This window comes from Erithacus rubecula, assembly GCF_903797595.1.
Source record: "Erithacus rubecula genome assembly, chromosome: 2".
In the NCBI taxonomy this organism is placed as follows: Eukaryota; Metazoa; Chordata; class Aves; order Passeriformes; family Muscicapidae; genus Erithacus; species Erithacus rubecula.
In genome coordinates this window covers 70,706,560-70,725,985 of record NC_136685.1, presented here as the reverse complement: position 1 = coordinate 70,725,985, position 19,426 = coordinate 70,706,560, and the positions used below count along the sequence as shown (strand labels likewise).

The 19,426-nt window shown below is 36.8% G+C and overlaps 1 protein-coding gene across 4 annotated transcripts in view; it reads left to right on the top strand.

Moving 5' to 3' along the window:
• The window catches only part of SMOC2 (SPARC related modular calcium binding 2), a 131,534-nt gene that overhangs the window by 48,241 nt on the left and 63,867 nt on the right, over positions 1-19,426 (top strand). For all 4 annotated transcript variants that reach the window (XM_079298149.1, XM_079298148.1, XM_079298146.1 and 1 more), the window contains exons 3-5: positions 7,148-7,254; positions 8,344-8,443; positions 15,449-15,496. In XM_079298149.1, coding sequence (XP_079154275.1) covers positions 7,148-7,254; positions 8,344-8,443; positions 15,449-15,496 — 255 coding nt within the window. The remainder of the gene's footprint in view (positions 1-7,147; positions 7,255-8,343; positions 8,444-15,448; positions 15,497-19,426) is intronic.

The following is a 19,426-nucleotide window of genomic DNA, read 5'->3' as shown; positions in this document are numbered from 1 at the left end:
AAACAGGACAGTTTTCACATGTCCTCAGCTCTTCCTTTTCACCTCTCCCTTTCTTTTTGTCTTCTCATCTTTTATGATGGGGGAAAAAAGAATGTCGCAGGTTTTTTTCATTACTTTGAAAAACATATTAAAAAAATAATATATTGAGAAGTGGTACTGACTTTGGGATTTTTAAAAATAGGCCTTGCAGGAGGAACATTGATTATATGGCAGATTTTTGTCTTAGAATACTTTCAGCTAGGAGCTATCTCCTTTTTCAGACATATTTTCTCACTGCAGACACTGTGTTTAATCTGTAGGGTGACTGTAAGTTTCCAGACTATGATGCTGGCAATCCTGGTACAAACATTAGTCAGCCACAACCTCATTTTGGTTTTGAGTCTTCATTTATATTATGTGTCAAGATGTTACACATCAAGCTACTGTAGTAAAAGTGTTGAGAAACAAAATATTCAACATCTTGGTGCAAAAGGTATCTACATAGTGAAGTTAAAATTTATGTTGTCTCTTAAAGCAAGTGGAGTTGGCTTCTGATTATACGTTCTAGTAATTATTCAGTGGAAATGAATAAAGTTTTAAGCATGTTTGAAATATTTTTATGGAAAATTCTTTGCTCTTTTAAATGTATCCAGTGGTACTTAGAGCACAAGACAAGTAACATCGGGATGGTATCCACAATGGACTTCATCTCTTCTTAAAATGATCAATTTTTATTGTTAATATTTCTCCAAGCATAATTTGCTGAAGCCAGACTGCACAGAAAAAAGGCAGGTCAGGGCATTCTTATGCACAAAAAATGTGTCTTCATAAAACCAAATATGCACTAGAGCAATTTGATTTGAAAGTAATCTTTTGGGGTTTTTTGTGGGGTTTTAATTTCTGGTCTTGTGTTTTCAGTTTGAATTTCAGACGTCGTGTAAAAATGAAGGTCCTTAAACAAGTGGAGAGTGCTAAAGCAATAATACTTTACTGAAGAATAGGAGCCACAAACAGTTGCAAACCTTTTCAGATTTTCAGTGCAAGAATTATCAAACTAGATTTTTCCAAATTATCAAGTTTCTGCTCTTCTCAGAAAGCCTACTGTAGCCTTTGGCTTCTAAAAAAATCAGAAAGCTGTAGCTTTAGTTTTTCTTGAAGTATTTGTTTCAGTTCTAATCAGACTGTATCTCTCCAAATGTGACTGTTAGCAAACTGAAACAGTGTGCCAAGAGGGAATCCAGCACAGCATTCCTTATTTTATCTTAGAGCTTAGGTATCTAAATTGCTATGTGGTTGCAAAATGTGAGGAGGGAAAAAAGCAAAAGCAAAAGCAAAAAGAAAACAAAGAAACCCCACACTGCCTGGCTCTGTCTGTTAGATGCCAGTAGAGGAGAGTTTAGGCTAAGATTTCTCTGCTATTTTGTTTGAATCCAGAAAGCAGCTATAAAAATAAATAGTGAAAGATTTGGCCAGTTCTTGTCACGAAGCAGCAAGTCATTATTTTATGGCTGTGTCAGGCTAAATGTCTGTGCTGACATCCTTTCCAACCCAAGAGGCTAATATCTCTGCATCTTTAAAACTGATACTTCCAGCATGTATAGTTTGCTACGTGTTTCCTATCACTAGAGGCTGCAGCTTTTTATCTGCTTTGCTGTTAGACATGATCAGTTTTTTATAATATACATTGACCTAGGTCAAATATAATGGGAAATTTTCATGAGTGGTTTATTCCATATAAACCGAGCCGTATCTTGTGCTGTGAATAAATTTTCTGTGCTAAATTAACTGCAAATTAAGACTGTTCAACTTTTATCATATCATTATCAGTTACCAAAAGAGTATAACAGTGGGAAAAAAGCACAGAAACAGAAATAAATTCTGGTTTGTTGTTAGGACAATTCAGTAAAGTGCCCAGGTGAGCAGCTAACTTGACTTGTTGCATTGCATGCTTCTAAGTTTAAGGATAAGTGTGGAAAGCTGTTCTGGCAAAATCGGGGTGCAAAGGGAAACAGTGAAAGATCTTTGGATTATGTGTCTCTGCACTAGGTCTGCCTGTTCACATCCATGTGACTTAAGAAAAGCTTTCTCTTTAGTCTAAGAACAGCTGACTATCTGTGGGAAACTCTCAAGGAAACCTTCAAATGATTAAGTAACTACTTTGTATATAGTATTTACAAAGTAGTAAATGTTTCTGATAGGTTTAAAAGAATATTCCATCTATAATTAATATGTAAAGGATGAAGTGCATTTTTTTGCATAAATAGATAACAAGGTTGTGTCAAACATAATAATCTCTTGCAAAGCAAGCAAAGTTTGCTCCATGTTTTGGGACTGAAAAAGGTATTTTTTATTCTTACTGTGATATATAGCAAACCAAGAAATACTGGATGAATTAAACTGAAACCTTTGCAGGAGATTTATCTATGCTTTTGGCAAGCTGTTTACTTTTCCATGAGAGAATCAGGCTTAGAACTCCCTGTAGAGCCCCAAAATTCCTGTAAATCAGTTGTGCTGAATGTCACCTTAGAGATGGTGTTTACACCCTTGACAAGTTTGTGTCATTGTTATAATGATAAAATTCTACTTTGCAGCAATAAACTTCCCTCTGTTTGATATATTATTCAAGGATTAGCCAGCAGAATTGAAGTTGGTGCATGTTTCTTCCATGAAGCTCCATGTTTTTGGAGCTGTACTGTTGGAAATAAAGCATAAAATGAGCTTAGTTCCAAGTCAGGCTGGTGCTGTTTGTGAGGTTAACTCTATTTCCAGAATTTCCTGTTGATTTCAGTGCTATCTCAGGAAGATCCTGCAGCAATGTAGTAGCACCAGTTCACTTAATAGGTGAAAGTTTTCCCTGTTGCAGAGAAACTCAGATCAAAATTAAGATGACTTTTTATTTTGCTTGTGGTTTCTGATCACTGGTCTCCCTTGGAAGCCAAAATTGTCACCAGGGAAATTCAGAAAGACCTGTCCAAACAGCTACTACTCTGCACTCTCTAAAGTTCTGTGTATTTCTCTCCACTCTCATACAACCAATTTTTTTCTTGGTTGTACCCTCAGCATGTGCTTGTCTTATTAAACCTCTGGTTGCTTTTGCAGTCTGGTGCTAAGTCACAGAGGTACAGTCAGCACATTGGCCAACATACTGTGCTAAAATGCAATGAGCCTTGTAGCAATCCAGTTTGTCAGCTAGCAGAGTCCCAGTGAGCTGATTTAAGGTAAACTTGTGCATCTTCATGCTCAATTTCTACGCCAGGAGATTTTTTTTTTTTCCAATTCCCCACAAGGTTGTGGGATGTAAAAGCCCATTTACCTGGAGTTGAGAGAATAGTCTCACTGAATTAATCATTGACACAATTCTAAATTACAGCTGGACTTGCATGTCTGCAAAATTAGTCTTTCTCATTTTATGACTATAGGCAAATTAGGCCTCATTTCAGCCAGATTTTAACAGGTCTTAGATCCTAATGGTTTTCACCAGGTTATATACCAGAATCCAACTTTAGTCTGCTGGCTTCTTTATTAATACTTCAGTTAGGAAGAGAAATAAAGTATAGTGGGAATTCTAGTAAAAAACCAATAACAGTTTCAAGCCTCTTATTTTTCCACTAGAAAATTTTTCCACTAAAAGATTAAAGAAAAACAGATTAAAAAAAATTAATAAAGCTTTGCAGCATTACACAGTGTTTTTCATCTTTTCAAAACCTTGCAGCCTCAGAGTCCCCTCTGGTCTCAGGTTTATCACCAGAGGGACACTGCTCACCCCCTGAGAGTTTAGCTTGCTTCTGTCAGGGGCAGTGCTGAAAAGTCAAAAGCTGTGGGCTGATTAATAAGCCCAAATGTACTATGTCAGTCCTATGACCTTTCATTCTTGGTCTTCATTTCAAAATATTCAGGGTCCATCCTGATCTGAATGATTCCTGTCCTAGATAAATAGCAAAATTTAATCTCTGTGTGAGAGACTTTATTGGTATCTATCCCCTTTGATGTATTTATTGATAGATTCATTAATGTAAATTAAATCCTGGCAAACCACATAAGTCTAGACTCATCTTATTAATTTGAGATTCATGTGAAGCATTTTCATTGCCTGCACTGCTGTTAGGTTCACTGAAGGCCTGTAGACAAGTGTCTGGGTGCATCCATGTGGAAGGGTTTTCTCCCTATGGATTAGGATGTCTCCCATCTCTTATTTATGCTTATTAGGAGATGTAAGGTTTCCCTGCAACAATCTCTTGTCTGGTATTTTGATGTGAGCTCATGTTTCAGCCTTTCTCCCAGTCATGTCAGGAAATAATTATTTCATCCTTTTTCAGTTGTTACTTTGCATTAATGTATAGCCCTTTAAAGTCTTGAATTCTTTTTCTTTGGAAAAATTGCTGCAAGTTGTGCAACAGATTTTGAAGGCATTGCAACCAGGCCACAGAGGCTGATGATCAGATGGTATAATCTTAAAAATTTATTGAAAATACTTCTTTCTCTTCAGTCATCTCTTTTTTATTTTGAAGGAATTTGCCTCCACCAAATTAATAATTTAATATTTTAAATTATTTTTCTAAGTATGAATCTTTTTATATTTCTTTTTATCTTGATCACCCAATTACATTTATTCTATCAGGTTTGGACATCAACTCTGTATCATAATTACTCTTCTGCAGTAGTATCTTGGTAAAATAAGAAAAAAACAGAACTGGGAATAATATTTTGACTTTACATAGTTTCAGATGCTTGATAAGAGGTCTTCCTTGTAGTTTTATTTTGCATATACTGAAGCACAGTAATGCCTAACAGGTTTAAAGTGTTTCCATGGTTATATAATACAAAATAAGACTTCAAATGTGAATTTTATATTCCAATAAATTTGGTGACTGTTGATTTTAAAGCATATTAGATCATCCATGAATAGGAGGACTTTTGGACATCAGGCTGTGTAGGAACAAGTGGTGGACAGTTTTGGAGAACTTCTCTTTCTTCTTGGCATATTTTCATGATAATTCAACTACTGAAGATAATTTACAACTCTGCTGGTACTATACCAGAGACCTTATGTGATGGAATTTATATCACTTTTCCTTTTAGACATTTAAACCACATGTCATTCTAGAAAAACGAGGACAGAGGTCCAACAAAGGAGTGATTTATTTTCAGTTAAAATACTAGCTACATTAAAACCACATGTTATTAAGTACTGTGTAACCAAACCATGCTCAGAAGAATGCTTACGACACCAAAGCTTGCTTAATTTTTTCCCCCCCCCAAAAAAACACTTCAGCAGTGCACACATTAACAGATTTTACCTGAGCTGCACAGTACACTGGCTATAATTCTCCCTTGGAGAAACAAATTATTAAAGTGCCATTACAGATTAATTCAGTTCCTTATTATTTTTCTTTCTCACATTTCTGGATGCTTGAACTTCTCTGTTCCTTTCAGGTATCATTGCATCTCTGTGAGTATACCTGCTGAAACAGCATAATACAATTAATAATGCTAAGACTGAAGCAGAGTTTTTCAAAGTGAAACTATTTGTGTTTGGAGCATATTAGCAACATGAACTCTCATAGTGCTCCTTTGAGAAGAGTAAAGTAACACACACAGAACTAGTGCACATGAATCCAGGATCAGGAGGGAAATAGGAAGATTGGAATTAAGGGGCCCCAATTTTGTTGTCAGAATGCAGATGCTAAGTTTCTGTGCTCGTTATTCAGCACTTCCATGCCAGATTGCCTAGTTCTTGAAGGGATTTTGTAGTGCTAATGTTGCCAGGTGAGTTGTCTAAAGCTCAGTGGAGGTGACAGGTGAAGGATTTATCCAGTAAAAAGGAACTTCTGCCATTCCACTAAGTTTGCAGGCTGGTTCTGTGAATATATGTCTGGATCATACTGGCACACAGGGGGTGCTTGGGGGACTGGGAATTCAGCTGGCTCACCTGTGTGCTCCTGGGAATGCAAACCTCTGTCAGACGCTGTTGCCTCACTGTTCAGGTTCTGTTCAGCTTGCATGGATGAGAAAGGCTGTCCCCATGCTTTTGAAGACCTGCACAAGCCTTCATGAATCACCACAATACCCCTGTTCTCACAGTTTTAGCCTTAAAATGGGATTAACCAGTTTCTGTCAAAGAGTCTTTAAACCAAACAGGGATCAGAAGCAACAAATGTCTCTGCTTGTATGTTTGAAATAATTCTAATGCAGATGTTCCAGTCACATCTTGAAATCATTAATACTACCTTAAGCTTGTCTGGTATTCTCATTTTTCCTGAAATTGCTTAGCTCGAGCAGATTCTGAAGTTCTGATGCTGCATCAGCAACATGCTAAAATTTGTAGTGTAAAAGGTACAACAGCTTATGTTATGTGTCTTTTTTAAGCTCTTGGCTGCCTAACTGAAATAAAGTGTATTTACTAGACAATATAGTTTATTATACAATAGAAACTCCACTGAAATAAAGTTGACTCGTTTGGTATTTTGACTCCTGTACAGAGACTAATATCAGGTAATGAAGGAGTTTGTGCAAGAAAATCCACAGTGGACAAAAAAGGACCATGTGGTAGACTTGATGTCCCATGGTTAAATCATAAGCTGTCACATTAAATTCTAGCATAATGTGTATCGTTCATGTCCAAAATTATTATTTAATTTCCTTCCCAATAAGTCTCTGCACTGTACAATATATATAATTTTTTTTTACCAGCCTGGTGGGGACATCTGTAGTCACAGCTGAAGTTGCTGCCTAACTGCAGTAAGTAGGAAGTACAAGGCAACTGTGCTCCTGCAGCTTCCTTTGGCTTTCCTGAAGCACTAGAAAGCTGTTACTGCCACCAGCTCTGAAGGAGTATTGTGGGGTGCAGTGTGGCAGCTACTGCTGTGTTACATTGAGAGGAAAAGCCCTGTTTGGGCTTCTGCTCCTTGGTGGCATTTGGAACAGAAAGGTTGTCTGTCCAGGAATCTCTCCATTTGATTTCCCAGTTAGGGATTACTGTCCAAAAATTATTGGCCTGCATTGATTCTCTCCCCTAAAAATAACGCAAATTGATCATACATTTTCACTTATTAAAATTCCAATTCTCTTTGCATTGAGTCTCAGAGGGTTTTTTTTCATAATATAGATGATCACCTATCTTTTCTTCATATGGCATCCTCCAACTGACTTATCTTTTCCCTTTCTCTAGATGTTTCCAGATGTGTGGCTGAGAGGAAGTACACCCAAGAACAAGCTCGCAAAGAATTTCAACAAGTGTTTATCCCAGAATGCAATGATGATGGCACATATAGTCAGGTTGAAATTTTTTTCATTCAGTGTCTTGTATGACTGGAAAGTCAGAGTATGAAAAGAGTGAGGAAGAGACAAATGTAATGAAGGGAAATGTAATTTCAAAATTAAATGTAATTTGTGCCAACACATCAAAAAAAATGGAAGGAAAATCTGTGTTATGTGTTGAGTTCTTGTTCTCTTTTTCGCAGTTGACCAGCAAAAGAGCCAAACATTACCACTGTTCGTGTAATACACTCCCTGTTCTTCTAGGATGAGGCAGCTGAGTCATTCTTGTAGCCCCCTGAATACTCATCAGATGGTAAAATGCTTGGAATTTGTGATCTGTTCCTGATTTTAACCAGAAATTTTGCGACTGGAGTCCATATCTTAAGTGCTAAATCATGAATCATACAGGATCCTTCTTTATTCTCTGCTGAATTTCTTCACAAGCATATGGTCTGAGACTAATTTATTTAGATCACAGAATTCAGAATGAACACAGGCTTATCCTGAGGTATATATTTCAGTCATGATCACCTTCTGTTCCCTGTGTACTGCATTTTGGTCGTGGAGCTGTGCAGAAGACAATTTTTCTCTTTTTGAGCATGATGAGGAAAGTGATATTGGCCCTTAGAAAATATAATGCAATTGATTTCTAAGTGGAATTCCAAGAGTTTCCTTTCTGACAGCTTGGGATATGAATAATGCTGGCAGAAGCACTCTGTCCTGCTCCTTCAGTGGTTGGAACAATATGTTCTCTATGTGGGAAAAAACTCAGGATTGCTTGTTTCAGGAACAGTTTATGTGTCCCTTGAGGAACTTCCTTGTGAGGTTTTTATAACACCTGCACCATACTCGTCTAAGACAGGGTGTAAACAACCCCATATTTCAGTAGTTTTCCATTTGATTCTGGAGGACCTACCACACTTAGCTTGAAATATGCTTTATGTTAAAAAATCGTGTCTAGACTGAGATGGGCCCACTGTGGTCTGTTGTTCTAGGTTTTGTCAATACAGTTTGCTGGATAAGTCTCTGCACTCACTTGCCATGACTGCTGTGGGATAACAGGCACATGTCTGACAAGCTGCACATGGTTCTTGTTGTTTCTGACAGGTTCAGTGCCATAGTTACACTGGATACTGCTGGTGTGTCACTCCCAATGGCCGTCCTATCAGTGGTACTGCAGTGGCCCACAAAACTCCCCGCTGCCCAGGTAAATCTTCTTTGTCTGGCTAGGTTATGGTAGTATGTCATGAACAGCAGGGTTTATCTGTGGCATCTGATTAGACTTAAGCAAAAGAAGTTTTCACTGGAAGAGTGGCTCAGCCCAGAAACAGGTGATGGCAGAAGCTACCCCCATCCTTGGGGTTTGGTAAAATTGAACTGGATGAGATTTTGAGAAAGTTGGTGTAACTTTTCATGTGGTTGTGCATGAAGTCTGAGGTCACTGCCACCTTAAGCCTTCCAGTTATTTTGGGGTCCGTCAACTTTGTATGTTACTCTATCTATTGAAGGTTTTCTGCAATGGTCATTTATACCATATTTATGTGTCCATATATGAACCCAGGTGACTGAATTACTGATACAGCATTTCATGTTATAAACTCTCTTGGCCATAAACTCATTGCAGAAACATTTCAGAGGGATTTGCATTTTTTGATAATTCAAATATTCAGAGTACAGGAAAAAATGTAGTGGGAACACCTATTTGTAATATAGCCCAATGAAAGAACTCCCACAGAACATTCCATGAATGACCAAATCCAGAGGAGAAATAAAGATAAAATAAAAGCATTAAGAGCAAAATGAAAAAATTGCCTGCAGAAATTAGCTGGCAAGTCAAACTCACTGCCTTGCATGCTGCCTTTTGTCTCTCATCAGGACAGTTAACAGGTTCTGTTTTTCAGGGGTTTGCTTCTGATCCTATTTTATTAACACTGATGATAAATATAAATACCGAGTGTATGAATGGTTGTAAGAATTGCTGTCCACATCCCTAGAGGTAGGGAGAATGGTACAGAAATAGCTCTACAAATATTTGCACACTCTATCTATTGTACAACTATTTGTGCTGAAGCATTGATCTTGGTCAGAAAATGGAAGAAATAGCTTTAAAAAGCCAATCCTGTAGTGTGAATGAAGCTGAAGAAGGAAGTGGATCAGGGAATTCACCTGTCCTGATTTACTTCAATCATTCAAACACAACATTGTTGCTTTTAATAAATAGATGGAGGAAGAAAGGGATCACTACAGAAGTTCAGCGTAGTTTATTGAAAGTGTCTTTATTTTTGCAGTCTTTCTAATTAAAGTTACTTGCAGAATCTTTCCACATCTTGCCTGTAGGTAAGCTTTATCTAGAAATAATATTCTTCAGAATATTTTTTTAAATCCAGTCTGAAAAGTCACTATGAAGCAAGACTCAGTTGTAAAAGATAATATAAAATATTCATAAACCTTAAAATAGAGAAAAATGTACATTTGTTTTAGTGTCATTATCATTTATGAATGATCTGCATCTTCAGAAGACATGTGGGTGTGTCTTCTTTAGTTGTGGATGTGCCATCCCTGGAAATGTTCAAGGCCAGGTGGGATGGTGCTCTGAGCAACATGGTCTAGTGGGAGGTGTTCCTGCCCCTGGCAGGGGGTTTGGAAGGAGATGAACTTTAAAGTCTCTTGCAAATCATTCTGTAATTGCTAGGACAGCAATTTCGTACTTCAGTGTGATTTTGAGTAGAGATGTTTTTGCATGTCCATAGACAGGGCTTCTCTGAGGGTGCACCTTTGTTAATTTCTCTGCAAAATCCATTTTTACCTTCCTTCCTGCCTGTCCTTTCACTGACCCCAGTGAAAAAAGGGTTGTGCTGATGCTGAAAGTTCAGTAAATAATTGTTTGTCTTATAACACATTGCACTATTTTGGCTCAAAATGTTGAATTATTTACTATATTTTCACTTTTTGTATTTGTACTACACTACTGCAGTGTAGTTCCCAGATAATTAATCAATTAATATGAGAATTATTCTGTATCTCTACAGGAACCTTACCCTAGTTCCTCTCAAAGGTATATTCATGTGCCTAGCAGATAAACTGCCAGACTGCTTCAGGTCATTTTTGGAGGGATGGGAAGGGAAATTATTTTTGAAGAAATGCTAAGGTGAAGGTCATAATAGTACTCAAATTAAATTTAGTAGCTCAGAGATTAATAAACTGCTCCAGGGCACAGGTGAGTATTCAGAGTCTGATTTTGATCCATGGAAAGATTGTGGGTAATTTTTCAGTTGTTATGAGACCCTGTGGGATTATCTCTGCACATTTTATCCCCTGCTTGTATTGGTGTTCTCTTGTTTTACTGTTCATCACTTCTCCTTTGTCCCTCAGGAAAGAAGTCGAGCTACAGCAGAGTTTGGAAGTAAGACTTGAAAAGCTAGGGAATTTTGCAGTGGTATTGGCTAAGGACTCAGTTTTGAGAGATCTGGAGAAACATTCTCATTCAACAGAGAAGACAGCTGCAGATTTTCTCAGAAAGTTATGGGGGTATAATAAAGCAAAATCTAGTTCATATATTGCAAAATGAAAATCTGATGCACAACTGAGTCTTTCTCCCATTTCCAAATATATATTCAAAATTGCCATCTGTTTAGGATAACAGAGTTGAAGTTTTTTCCTCACAAGAGTGTTGATGTTTTCCAGATCACTGTTGATTCCCTTCTGTACTTTTTTATTTAGTATGACTGTGCACAGGAATTACAACCAAAACTTTAGTGAGTCAACTGAAGTTGTGTAGAAATCTCCCTGTTTCAACTAGTATTGCAGAGATGCCATTTCTGCCAATACTTTTGTCCCTTGTTAATTGTGTCTTGCTAGCCTTGATGCAGGAATTGCCCTGCTATTTTTTATATTGCCTTGATATTTTTGATGTCAGGCAGATCTCCTGCAATGATGGCATCCTGACACCAGCACTGTATTTTCACTGCTTCTGTGTATTTCCCAGGCTGGATGCTAATGGTATTTCAAAGGCATTTATACAAATTTCTCAGTTTGCCTTTTTCTCCCAAGATCACTTTTGCCACCTTTTTCCTTTAAAGGAAGATTTGTACAGATAATTAAGATGCTTTTCCATTTCCCCCCATGGAACTACATTTGGCAAATGCCCAGAAATAAGTAAGAAGGACATGGCAGTCTGGATGAACTTGAATTTTAATGGAGGAAATACAGAGCAGTATTTAGGATGGGCAGTTACGAGTTCAATTTAGCAATTCCAACCCCTATCCATGCTTGACATTTGCTGTATGATACTGGATGTGCAAAACAACCTCTACATTTCCCTAAATGTTAAGGTTGGTTAGATGAATATCATGGTGTTTCCTAGTTAACTCAGGGCAAAAAAGTGTCCCTTATATATATGTATATATATATATATATATATATATATTTACATTTCAAAAACAGTTTGCTTTTTGTGAAAGAGACATAAAATGTGGAAGGATGAAGGTCATAAGCAGAATTTTAAAATGCAGGACTTCCCATGTGTTTTATGTACACTTTTGTTTTAGTTACTATATCTTTACCTAAAAGATTCTCTTCTTCCAACCTTTTCAGTTTTTCCCACGTCAACATTTGGTACTGTTAAGACACATGATAAATCTCAAAATGCTGTTCCACTCCATGAAAATAGTCTTCACTATTGCAGGAGCAATGGTGAGAGGGACAGTAAATCAAACACATTCCCATGACGGCATTAAAAATAAAGCTCCTTAAAAATGATGAATGTCTCCCAGTACTTTCACTAAAGAACACCAGACATTAAAAAAAGACATTTTTATAACTCTCCATCTCTGTTATCAGCATTGCAGGGAACTACAGAAATTCCATAGGCAGGGAGTCCTGAGAAATGGCCCAGAAGCTGAGAAGCAGGTGTTGTATTATCATTGGAAAATACAATCTTTGATTCCTCTAGATATTTTGTTCTCATACATAGTACTTTGCCTATACATAGACAGTCAGACACAGCCATAGGTGAGATATAAATAATAGAGGGAGTTTACCTTTCCTGGTATCTGCATTCAGTGATTATATATCAAATATTCTTTAGTAGGAGATCAGAAATCAGTATGCAAACTAGATAATAATAGGCTTTCACTTTTTTTTTTTTTTTTTAATAGCCCAGTTCTCTATTATAAGCATTATAGAAAATGGATATGCTATGATCACAAACCAAAAAACTCAGATGCTCTTAGAGTGAAATTAGATGGAATTATGAGGTTTGCTATAAACTAAGGCATGGATATGCCTGCCTTAAAAAAAACCCAAACAACAGAATCATAAATAGATAGATGACTAAGCCAAGTGCACAAGCTTGAATGGTGCTAAATTCTTCCTCTTAAAGTAATGCTGTTGAATCTAATATCCTTCCTCATCCTCTATCATTCCATAAGGATATTTATTTATGTGGTGATTTGGTTGCTTGCTGTGTATTGAAAGCTTGGAAGCCAATGTCATTGCCTAATTTTCAGATGTTATAAGTTGGTTTTGTTTCCTGCCTAGCTGAAAATGTGAGAATTCATCATGATATTGAAGACACAATTTCCTAAAGACTTGCAAAGGCAACTTCCTATCACCACTTAAACTAGAAGTGCTTCTAGCTTAAATATATTCAGGGAATGGTAGAAAAAAGATACAAACTCATTAAGTCCTTACCTCGACAACAAGAATAGTTTGTTCTGCCTGAATTGGAAATTTCAGGTGGAACTATATGAAGGATGCAAGTTTTCTTTTATAGGAAATTCTGTGAATATTTTTGTTGACTTTCTAAGACTATTAAAAAAATTAACGTTGGCCCAGTACACCTAATTTTCATAGAATTAATCTAATTTCTTACTGAATTTAGATTAGGCATGATAAAGCTAATTTTTAGTACTAGTTAATGTTATTCTCTTCCTCCATCTGTTAATTTTCCATGAAAATCTAGGGTAAAAAAAAGAAATTAAGTTCAATTCTCCCAGACTTAATCATTCTCACAGTTTCTCGTACACATGAAGTAATCTGAATGCATCTGGAAAGATTTTTCTGCTTTTGGTTTAAGATGTGGGATATTACATAAATTTCACCAATATGTTAAATAACTTATGTATAAAGTGAGTTCAGTTTATACTAATAGTTCAAATGTACATAGAGAGACAGCACTGGTGCCAAACATAATTTCTACTCACAAATGAAAAGCCTGTTTAAAATGCTTCTGTGACTGAGTCGGGCCTAAAGTATCTGGATTTATAAGAAAATTATAATCACAAGCTTGTGCACCAAAAATGAAATTCAGAAATTACAGAGTTAATAGTAGCTGGATGAAATTTGAGGAAAGATTGGATCACTGGTATTTAGTGCAATTAGAAAAACCTGTAATTTTGTATGTAGTACTTCCGAACACTGGAACATCTTATTTGAGTTCAAGCTGAGCCTTTTATCAAATGCAAGCCAAGCACCAAAAACTCAGCATAAATACAAAATATGTCTCCTCTTCAAAGGAGATTAGTATTGGAGCCCATTTAGAGCAAACACTCTTGGATATAATTCCTATAATGAGAGCAATTTTATTTTTCCTGCCTCAATTAATACTCATGCATCACTAAGTTTATCAAGTATCTGGTGACTCAAACATAATATAATGAAAACACACTAAAACATACTATCACCATAAAAGGAAACAAGTCTAAACAAGAATATTTTAATATAGATCTATAAAGTGGTAGTATGGATATATAAAGCTGTATTAAGAGCTGAATCTATCAGAAGGTTACTAGCTTGGCTGCATGGCCATGTATTCTTTTATGAAAGCTTTAAAATCAGCAGGGCTGATTTGTAATGTTAGGCATCTTCCTTCTGGCAGACTCCTTGTCTAAACTTCCTGCTGAAGTAACCATCAGCATGGTTACAAGTTCAGCATGGTAATCAAGGCCTGTGATTTAGTGGATTCTCTTATGTAAATTGTCCTTTTAGAACACAAGTATTGTGATTCAAGGTTTGGGTTCTCTCTCTCTCTTTTTTTTTTTTTTTTTTTTTTTTTTTATATAGAGATTGTAATTAATCCAGGAGGAATGAACAAAGTAAACTAAGGCAGCTAAATAATTTCACAAACATACAAGCATCTGTCAGATGTGTCAGATGAGTGGTTTTTTGGTATTTTTCTTTTAATTAGAGCATGTGTGTGTAAGAAGAGACTGTGTTGTAGGAATTGAAAGACTTCATTTTTTAAAAATTTGATCACTCCATGTGGCTCTTCAGAGAGAAAAATACCACTTTTAAAGGCAGTTTTTAATGCAGCAGAGACAGATAAATTGTCAAGAGGTGTCTAGTAATTAGAATCATAAAAATTGATGTAATCACACATAAGCAAGAAATAAGGAAGGATTTCTATTTTAAATCCTAAGGACAATTGTCTCCTTGAAAAATTTCCAAGAAAAGCAGTGGATTCTCCATTTCTTGATGGCTTGAAAGCAAGGCTACATTCTGGGTTGAGTTGGAGTCCAGGCTGGTAGAATAAGCTGTTAAAATCCATCTCTTGTAATGTTCTTGTCTCCTTTCTCACCTCTACTGCCTCTTGTCCCAAGGGCCAGAGCTCTGGGGATGAGCCATGAGCCCAGCTCAGGATAAGGCTCAGGCTCAGGCTCAGGCTCAGGCTCAGGATAAGACTCTGTGTACTGGCCACCTCCCACCACACAAACACATCACCACACCAGCACAGGGTTTCCACAAGGGTTTGTGTGAAGCCTTTAAAGCAGAAAGGAAGAATTTTTAATCTGAGCCAGGCCTGGCCTAGAGGCTGGAAAAGCCCCTCAGAGCATCTGAAGATGAGGGCAAAACTGAGAAGAGGGAGGCACAACAAGGGAGTGGTTCTGGGGTGATGCTCCTTCCTGCAGAACCTGTCCTTGCTGGGGAAGGGACAGGTCATCCTGCAGCACACGAGCATTTTCTTGGACTTATGTGTATGCAGAGTTTAATGCTACCACTTTCTCAGGTCTTATGTTGGCCAAGAAGTGGAGTCTGGCAGTGTATGGGTTGTGCACAAATGCAGAGGTCACCAAAGCTAAAACCTTTGGTTTGCAAAGGAATTTGATGATATTTATTGCTGTAATAAACAAAAATGAATAATTAAAGCTGTGTTTCTTAGCATATTAGAAGTGAAAATAATATTTTCCTTGTTAATTCCTTTTTTCAATTACAGGTTCAGTGAGTGAGAAGCTGCCACAACGAGAAGGTGCAGGCAAAACAGGTAAATATCTTAGCTGGCCTTTAAATAAAAGCTAAAATAGCAGTGGAAGACACTACTGTGGTTTTCCATATATTTAAATTATCAATACAAATTTGTAATTTATTATAGCTGCATATGTAATGTATATGCATGCATGTTACTAATTTTATGTTTGCATTGCAGATATTTAGTAAACTTACAAGTATAAACTTACATAAATGTATATATACATATACATGTATGCATATGTATGCATAGACACTATATTTTCTAGTCCCAGTCCTACAGACTTTGCAATTCAATGCTGTTTGGATGACAACTTTCCTTCCCAAATCTATATACTGAAATATTTTCCCATACTTCTTGCTTTTCCTGAAGGTCAAATTATTCTGTCTGCTTGATAAACACTGCATTCTGCAGTTCCAAAATCTTGGGAACTGGAGTTCTCACTTTATTTCTATAGCAGTCAGTGCTTGAGTAATCTTGGACCCAGTATTTGGCTTTGCATTGTGATTAATTCATCTGATGGCTTATATTTATGGCCAGAAGATTGTTGTTGTATGATATAGGTCATGATGTATATCTTTTTGGCAGGACAAATTCTGATGTGAATGCAACATTGTTGGTAGATTTAAATTAATGATATACCTATTCATACCTATTCTCTAAACAAAATTAAAAGTTTGCACTCTCCAAACAGTTTAAAGAATTTTAGATTCAGCTGAAAAATAACCATTTCTATCAGTTACTCTGCAGAAATTCATTTTAAAGAAGTTTCTAATTTTTGTTCTGATGTTAATGCCTATATGTTTGGTGCATGGTAAATATAATTTGATTTTTTTTTTATACAGGAGCTTTTGCTGTAAACCTAACATTTAAATGAACTATGGTTCTGTTAGGCTAAAAGAATCAGTACTTCTTTAAGTCTAATAATTACAAAGTACTGGAAAATTGTTCCTTCATGTATTTCCCAACAAATTTTGGTTTCCACTAACCTTAGGTTGCCCATTTTCTTCAGGTTTGGACTTCCATTTTCAGCTTTGAACTGACTGAACTATCTCATATATAAAACTTTTTTGGAATCCTTTTTTTTTTGTTTGTGGCTGAACTACTGAACCCTGAATGAGCAGTCATAGAACAAGAAAGGGAACACAGTTGTTCAAATCTCCCTTCTTACCACGTATATTTGTGTCTCAAGTGACATGATTGCATTTTACTCGTGCCCTGTGTTTATTCTCCAGCACAAGCCTGCAGCATGGAAGGATTCTGACCTGCTTCTCAGGTGGTCCCTGCTTCTCCTCAAATGTTGTTCTCTTTCTCTCCTCACCCTTCTTCCAGATGGTCACTGCCTTATGCATGAAATAAAGTAATGTCAAAGACATCCTAAATTCTTTAGAGACCATCACAGAGTAGGGATCAGTATCATATTGTCTATTTGAGTTTTGGAGCTGTGCTTCAGCTTCACAGCCAGCCTAGTAAAACCAGTTTTGTAGCTCAGCTTGCAAGGGCACAGTAGTATTTTTTGCAGCAACCACAACACTCTCTTGCTCCTCTTTCCTCTGCATGTTCCTGTGGACTAACCAGGGGAGTCTGCCATATTGCAGTCCAGCAGGCTTAGGCTGGTTCAAAGTGTTCTCAGTGCTCCAGACTTGCTTCAGACCTTCAAGGTGTGGTCTTGAGGACTCTCCTCAAGACTCAGCAGAGATTTAACCTGAGACAGTCTCCCCTTCCAACATGTCCCATAAATAAGGGTATGATGAACCATATCTCTTGTAGTTGTGCTCCTTGCTTTCTCTGGGTATTCCAATACTGAAAAAAAAAAATCCAGCTGCAGATATTGGAGATCAGGGGCTTTGTTGGCATGTTTGTAAATTTAAACATTAAACTGAACTGAAATGAAGCCTAAAATATATTCCCTTAAGTATGTACTCTGGCCCCACAGTTCTCTCCTCTGTCCAAGGAAAATATTTTGACTCTGAAAAGCACAGGTGTCAGAGCTGGGATCACATCCCTTTTTTCTGATTCTTAGCTGACTGCAGAACTGTGTTCTTGGTAACTGAACTCTGCCAGCAAACATAATCTAAACAGGTTTATGTTTAAATATATACATATATGGACTGGTATGCATGTACCAGCCAGGAAGAATTGTGCAATTAGTCTGTGAGATATCTAATTAATATCAACCATTAAACATATGTCGTATTACAACACCACCACTGAAACTGTTTTAAATGCTGCTTGAACAAAGTTCAGGACGCTAATTTTGATTGAGCTGATTATCACTGAATTGCAGCATTATGTTGAATTTCAGGTAATTACATAAGATTAAATGTGTCACAAACTCAAATTGTACCAAAAGATTATTAGAAAAGTACCATTTAAATGCAAACCCAAGTTTCTGGCTTGGCTCTGAGAAATATCTGCCTACTGTAAGTTACTTCCTAAAATACTTGTTTTTTCTGAATCACATAATGATTGATTATCTAAACATATGTCTTGATTTTCAGTACACTAGGATACTTGATGGCCTCTCTGAAATTAATCAATGGTCTTATTCCACCACCCAGAGGACACCACAGAAATGCCAGCAAAACTAATGAGGAGTGGCAGTCTTTCATAGCATTGGAGCAAAGAAACCTGCCATTGTGTGGACATGAAGAATGAGCACTCTTAAAAGAAATCTCAGTATGCCTTGATTAGATAATTTTGCATTGGAAATAAGCTCCCATTGCTGCTGCTTTGGTTTTGTATAAAGGTCACTATTCCATGGTTGGAAATTTGGTTTTACCTGCTGTCAGTATCTACTTGGTATCTGTATCTGGTGTGACCTAGATGGTGACTTTTAGAGGCAAGAGTGGCACCAAAATCTCTGCATGATTTAAAAACAACTCAGACTTAAATAAAAACCTCAAACAGGTGATAGCAAAGAGAACAGGAGAGTCTTCTGAATTGCAGTAGCAAGAAGAAAAGGAGAGATAGTGTGTTAGCCTAAAAGCTCCCTTGTTACCTAGGTAAGGCTGCATGCCAGACGCAGCTTCTCAGTTACCTTTGGTTCTGTTTTCCATGAAAATGCCAAGAAAACAATCTGGAAACTATTTTGGTCCGAGATCCAGTTGTGAAACTGCAAGAAATAGTAATAAAACCTTTGCACGGAAGATGCTGTTTACTGCAGTACACCTTGGTCTTGGAGATAGTTCCGTGCCACAGGAAAATATGACTGTAAAATATGTACTAACATGACCTCCTGAGTCATATTTACACCACATCTGCAATAGTTTTAAATAACAGAAACGTAATAAAGATGGGTCTTTGGTACCACTCTGTTTAGCAAAAGCTTATTTAAATAGTTTTTATGTTTAATTTTTCTGTTCCAGGATGAAGGTCCACTCTATTTTACTGGATCTAAAATGACTCACATCTTCTTGTCGTTGCTGTAATTTTCCCTCTGTCATTTCTTGCAGTAATGGTTGGAAGTGGGTGGATGAGAATGCTGACCAGAGGATAACAGTTGTGCAAACAATATTTTGGTTATATAATCTGTGAATTTTACTAATAAAATCAACTTGATTCTTAAATAGATCCTGCTGTGCTTAACAAAACCTTTAATTTTAAGGTGTCTGCAGCCACTCATTCTCTCCAGACTGTTTTTACTTTCACAGGTGTCACTTCTTCGATACATTCAGCTAATTATTTCTTTAGAAATGCTGATTTTTCAGTTATAATCTATAGGTATAAGTGTGGAGCATTAGAAATGAAGAATTACACTCCAGAGACCAACTTGCAATAAATTCATCCATAACGTCAAACCCCATCCATTTATAAAACATAGCTGTATATGTAATATGCTGTGCTGTGCTGTGTAGTGCCTATAAAGAATGTTTAAATTACTGTTTACTGGCCGGGGCTATGTGCAAATCATTATTTTCAATCATGTATGTACACTTATTTAGC